The sequence below is a fragment of the Odontomachus brunneus genome, unplaced genomic scaffold (assembly GCF_010583005.1).
Source record: "Odontomachus brunneus isolate Ranch 3 - 2012 unplaced genomic scaffold, Obru_v1 Obru_scaffold_229, whole genome shotgun sequence".
NCBI classification, from domain to species: domain Eukaryota; kingdom Metazoa; phylum Arthropoda; class Insecta; order Hymenoptera; family Formicidae; genus Odontomachus; species Odontomachus brunneus.
The window spans coordinates 16,168-22,781 of NW_022639679.1; the positions used below are offsets into that span (position 1 = coordinate 16,168).

The window sequence follows — 6,614 nt, forward strand, 5'->3', positions numbered from 1 at the left end:
TCATTTGCGGGAAGTGTTGATTTTCTTATTTCATTCGAAGAAAATGCCAGCTGAAGCGCATCGAGAACTCCAAAAAGTTAACGGAGATGCTGCTCTAAGTGAAACAACGTGCCGTGATTGGTTTCGTCGCTTCAAAGACGGTGATTTCGATGTTGACGACCGTCCGCGTAAAGGAAGGCCAAAAACCTTCGAAGACGCTGAATTGGAGGCATTGCTCGATAAGGATCCGTGCCAAACGCAAGAACAGCTTGCTTCAGCATTATAAGTTAATATAAGCCAAGCCATTTCCAAGCGATTGCATGCGTTGGGAATGATTCAAAAGCAAGGAACTTGGGTTCCTTATGATTTGAAGCCAAGGGACGTTGAGCGTCGTTTTTTCGCCTGTGAACAACTGCTCCAGCGGCAAAAAAGGAAGGGTTTTCTTCATCGCATCGTGACGGGTGATGAAAAATGGATTCATTACAGCAACCCAAAGAAAAGAAAGTCATGGGGACTGCCCGGTCATGCTTCTACGTCGTCGGCTCGGCCGAATATTCACGCTGCGAAGGTTATGCTGTGTATTTGGTGGGACCAGGTCGGTGTTATTTATTATGAGCTGTTGAAACCGAACGAAACCATCACTGGGGAACGGTATCGAATTCAATTGATACGATTGAGCCGAGCACTGCGCGAAAAACGGCCACAATACGAGCAGAGGCACGAAAAAGTGATTCTACTGCATGACAACGCTCGGCCTCATGTTGCCCAACCCGTAAAAACCTACTTGGAAACGCTCAAATAGGAAGTCCTACCCCACCCGCCATATTCCCCAGATATTGCGCCGTCCGATTATTACTTGTTCCGTTCGATGGAACATGGTTTGGCTGATCAGCAGTTCCGCTCATATGAAGACATCAAAAAATGGCTTGATTCATGAATAGCCTCACAAGACGAACGCTTTTACCGTAACGGTATTCGAGCTCTGCCAGAAAGATGGGAAAAAGTTGTAGCTAGCAATGGGCAATACTTTGAATGATTCATTTGTAACCATTTTTTCACAATAAAGTTGCATTTTCATAAAAAAAAACAGCGAAAACTTAGTTGCGCACCTAATATATACTACAGATATACATATATGTCCGACAGTACGAAAAAAAATATTTGACCGCGATCGTCTTGTCGGCCGGACTCAAACGCTCGCCGCTGACGCAAGAAACCCCGGCGCGAGAGTCTTAAGCCCATTCTACAATTGCGTGAACGTGGATGTAAGTGGTTGTAAGTGATTACGACAACCAATTAGAGTAAAGCAATCAGTGAATAAAACATTCGGATTGGTTGACTCTTACATTCAAGACTACGCTTACGCAATTGTAGAATGGGCTTTAGTCCGCTCAGCTACGCCGCTTCAGTGCTATATTAAGCCTTATATGCGGCACGGCTCCGCGACTCTCACTTTGTATCGTAATATTTTGGAAATGAAGGCACATTCACATGAACCCTTTTAGAGTTTTCATATTTTATATTATGCCTATCGAACGCGCCTCGTTCCGAAATCAATTTCGCAGTTGGCGTCATCTCCTTGTGAGACAAAATAATTAACCTCTTAGGTACGGCTGAACTTTCCGCGGAGCTGTATCTCTATACGGCAAAGTTCGGCGCAGACTGCGCGTAAACGGGTGTATATCAGTTGAACACGGGGCAATTGGACACAGTCCAATCACAAGTCGCTGTTCCAAGGGACTCTACAAATGTCTCTAATCACACGGTGCTGTGATTGGCTGTGTCCAAATGCACCGTGTTCAAGTGCACCGCTCCCCGCGTAAACAATGTAACAACTAGCAATTTACGCCTAGTAATACTTTTCACTATGCAAGTATATTAGAATACAGTTTTAGATAAATAAATTATAATTTGTTAGAAATAAGAATAAGCCATTATAGTGGCATAGCGTTCAGAAAATGATATACGCGAAAGCCCTTATAGTTGCGTACCATTCAAAAAGATGACATAAGCGAAAACCACTATATTACAGTAAGAGGTTAATTTCTCGAAAATTATCACGAATATCGTAAAACAATACAGGATTTTCTTGGTCACTTCAATCTGTTTTACGTTCTCACAAAATGTGATCATAAAGGTCTAGGATATGTATCAAATGTGATCATAAAGGTCTGGGATATGTGTCAGGACCCTGTATATATACATAGATATGTATCAAAAATCACGGCGGTGATGTTTGAACGCCTAGTTTGAACGCAATCGTCGAAGATCGTATTATTTCAACAATTTCATCGTCAATATCTATATCTTCAATATCAACAACTTCCAAATCCATGCCTTAATTCCTTAATAACTATAACTTTTTGCAACGTTTAAAAAGAAAACCTTATCTTCCTTTACTAAACTTACTAACCTTCTACTAAACTTCTGTTTAGAGTAGACCAAGGCTGCGTTCCGAAATTCACTGTCACTACTAAAAATCTATAGTTCATATAACGTATACTATAGAATTTCAGCACTGGCAATGAATTTCGGAACGCAGCCCAAATAAGATAGCTGTCCAAATTGACCATTAGAGACTTTTAAGATCATCTTAAGAGCTCCTCGGACTTGACGAAGACGATCTTATTTACTCTCCATTACGTCATACAAGACGATCTTAAATATAAGATCGCAACACTGAGCGGCCGTGATATATTTAGGTGAAGCCACTCGCTGGACGGCGAAATAGCTTTCAAAATGTGCTCCTTCAACAATCTTCCGCTAAATGGCAGCATAGAAGATCTCGATAACGTCACGAGCGCAAGTGTGAGAGAGAGAGAGAGAGAGAGAGAGAGAGAGAGAGAGAGAGAGCGTGTGTGTGTTGTCTAGCATTCAAATTAGTTTATGCTACAAACTATAATGACAATTTTTAAAAAATGCGATAAACTTTTACACTAGTGTACCCCCCTCGGATGCTCTTGATCATGATATATGTTGTAAAGATAATAACCTTGAGTAACTTTCAGAAGATTTTAGCCGTCGCTCGTTTTTTCTTAAAAAGTTATTAACAAAAAAGTTTCATTATTGTCATGTAATTTTACGACACTGTATAAGTTAATGTGCACATATACGTACAATACGTACAGTATATATATGATAGAGGACACCTTCCTGAGTAACGTTCAGAAGGTTTTAGCCGTCGCTTGTTGTTTGTCAAAAAGTTATTAACAAAAAACTTATAAACGGAATTTAATTTTAGTATATAATACACATTGAAATATGGTAAACAGTACACGTATATACGTATGTTACATTCAGTTGCATACACACGCATACACACACATACACACACTGCTCACCCGCTCGCACGTTGGCTCGCCCGCCCGAACGGGCTCGCGGTGTGTGTGTGCTCGTATTGTATTTGAAGTTTTATAAATACACTTTTTATAAATACAAGTTTTATAAATATTAGTTTTATAAATACAAGTTTTATAAATACAAGTTTTATAAATACACTTTTTCTTAATAATATAAACACAGTTATATGGCGGTCGCTTATAGTTTCCGAGATATCAATAAAAAAGATGCTTGTCTCTAGCCGTATAACTGGAGGGCTACGCCCTCTAGACCCCCCTTACTGCGAAGGGAGGACATACACAATGCAGGACCAAAAAAATTGAACTTTTTTATTTTCTCCAAGCTTCAAGTTTCGAGAATATATACTGAAAATTTCAGGTCAATATTTGCAAAAATGGCGAAGTTATAGAGAATTGAGTAAAAAGGAATCGAGCGCTCGAATTCTGCTACCTGACGCAGGTAGTAGAGCGCGCATGAACACGATATCTTTCTGTGTATGTATGTTCCTGGAAGCATTGGTTTCGAGTCTCTATTGTTCGATGTTCTCCTCCACGTTCCCTCTACATCCTCTCTACGCCCTTGGAGAAAGAAAAATCCATTAAAATTCAGTCGTGCCGCGTGCACTTTTAATGAAGATGCTGTCGCACCTTATTTATTAACAACGCATGCACTGCAAATTAATATTGATCGCAATTGTGCCGCATATTGCGAGTATCAAGTCTGAAGGCGCATCGATTTGGCCGAAGTGCGAGCGCAGGAGACGACACACGAAAGAAGAATTGCTCGTCGTCAACAGAAATCTTCCTGGAGCGACACTGCAAGTAATGTTGCAGGAACTTCATATGGCTCCAGAATTGCCGACTAGAGATAAATTGCAAAATTCTACTGTTAACAATAGTAAGACTAAACTTTAAATTTTAAACGCGTTTTTCTCGAAACCCGAGTTTCAAAGCCGATAGATACGATATCTCAAAAACAAATCAATGGATCGTTTTCAAATTTTGACACAATATTCTCAGAAATTTTCTTTTATCGTTGACGATCTCACTTTTTTATTAATCTCCCTTAAAAAAAAAAAAATCAGAAAGACGAAAATTTTTCGCAATTTTTGAAATTTCAATTTCAACTCGTCGCCATTTTATAACAAATGACAAAATCGAAAATCGGCGATCGTCAACGACAAACCACTACTGTTAACTTAAAAACACCATATAGTATTTTTGTTTTAAATGGATCATTTAGGCGGCAGAATGTCCACCACAAAACATGTTTTTCTAATTTTCGATGTGTGCCGGCGGCCATATTTTTTTCAGTCAAAATTTCTTAATTATGTATACATATTTTTATATTATTAAAACATAACTCTATAATAACACAAAACTTTATTTAATTCCCACTATCCGTTTAGCAGGACTAAAATGTCAAAAATTGGCCTGTTTTTTGGTTTTCATGGTGTATATCCTCCCTTAAGCTAAAGATTGAGGATTTCTCACAAAAGTATGAAAAAAAGTAAATTTATAAAACTTCAAATATAATAGGAACACACGCACACACCGCAATCCCGCCTGGGCGGGCGGGCGGGCGAGCAGTATGTGTGGTATGTGTGTACGTACGGCTGGCACTTTCCTAGCCTACAAATTCCATGTTTTTGTATATATAGTGTCCAAAAATTACATTCATTTTATGCAACTCCTTTTGTTAATAACTTACTTAACGAACAACGAGCGACGACTAAAACCTTTTGAAGGTTACTAGGCGGCACAAATGTCCAAAATCGAGTCATAAGACGTCTTTAAGGCAACTTTAAAACATCTTTAAGACAATATTTTATAAACTTGTCTTAAAGACAACTTAAAGACGTCTTAAAGACGTCTTATGTCCCACTTTTAGACATTGTGCTGTCTGGGTACTCAGGCTCATCATCTTTACCACATACATCAAGGTCAAGGTCATCCGAGAGGATACGCTAATGTAAAGGTTTACTCTATATTACAAAATAATTCGTACAACAAACTGTACTTTTCTACTACAAAATTAATGATATCAGGAAATTTGCGCCAAATGAATATAATCAATTATAACATATCATTTTTCTAATCATTTTATTTGTTATTAGATTTTGTTATGTACCTATTTTTTATATGTTACATCATTCTGTGTTAAGTATATGTGTAAACGAGTTTGTTACTATTATTCCCCCATACAGCAGAAATGTCTCGAATATATCATAGGAATATCCTACAAATACTGAGATATCTTTATAATATCCTTGTGATGTATTCGAGACATTTCTGCTGTGTGGGCCTGATCCATTAGTAAATGTAACTTGTCACTATTACTCATTAACAGCGTTATTTCCTACATTTGTATCGTATTCCAAATCTCAAACTTATATTATGAAATGACCAAGTATACAAATTATAAAAAAAAATAAAATTATTTTGATTCACAAAAAAAAACTTGGCGCGCCTGTGTTGCAATAACAATTTTAATGTTACTTACAAGTATTCCATAATCTTGCTATGGAATGAAATATGTTTTAGAATTCTCTGATGTATCTTGATGTCACCCGAGCGCGCCAAGTTTTTTTGGTATATCATTTCTCGCTTCTGACGTCATCAAAGCAATATGGCCGCCCGAGAAATAGCAAAGCCTTAATCGCAATATCGCAACAAGCGTTACGTCCGCTTGCAACTGATATTGCGATTAATACGTAGGACGACTATAATGTAAAATATGTTTTCTCTAATAAGCGAAGTGACGCATCCGTAAGCAGTGATCCATTTGAGAAGTTCATTATTAGCTCACTATTATTTTATCGTTATCGCGTCATTCTATACTTGTTGTATATCTGAAGAACGATAAAGATAGAATGATGCGGTAATACCAGCACGCCCCCAAACGCACTTTGTATGGCAGAACTCCAGTGAACGTGAACAGTGAAGTGATGAACCGAATCAAAGTTTATTTAATACTGAAAATAAGTTGTTTTAATTTTTTACATTACATATTAATTATATATTCTTGATACATTGCTGTAAAAGTCGTTGTTCTATTTATATTTTTAGTCTTATATGTAGCGTTAATACGTACTTCTTAGTACAGTACAAGATCTTATTTTATTTTAGAATAAGTTTATTTATTTATTGTGATTTATGAATATGCTTAAGGCTCCTGGGGAGTCGCATCATCCATCTCTTTTTAATGACGTCAGAAGCGAGAAAACGCATGCTAAAAATTCCTGCAAAATACGTCGAGATAAACAGATATATCCACAAAACGACATTTGCGATCGA

General features: G+C 37.7%; 1 protein-coding gene across 1 annotated transcript in view; it reads right to left on the reverse strand.

Moving 5' to 3' along the window:
* Positions 1–3,473: 3,473 nt before the first annotated feature.
* LOC116852486 overlaps positions 3,474–6,614 on the reverse strand; it is a 45,186-nt gene continuing 42,045 nt past the window's right edge. Inside the window, exon 3 of the mRNA XM_032832918.1 lies at positions 3,474–3,896. Coding sequence (XP_032688809.1) covers positions 3,664–3,896 — 233 coding nt within the window. The 3' untranslated portion in view covers positions 3,474–3,663. The remainder of the gene's footprint in view (positions 3,897–6,614) is intronic.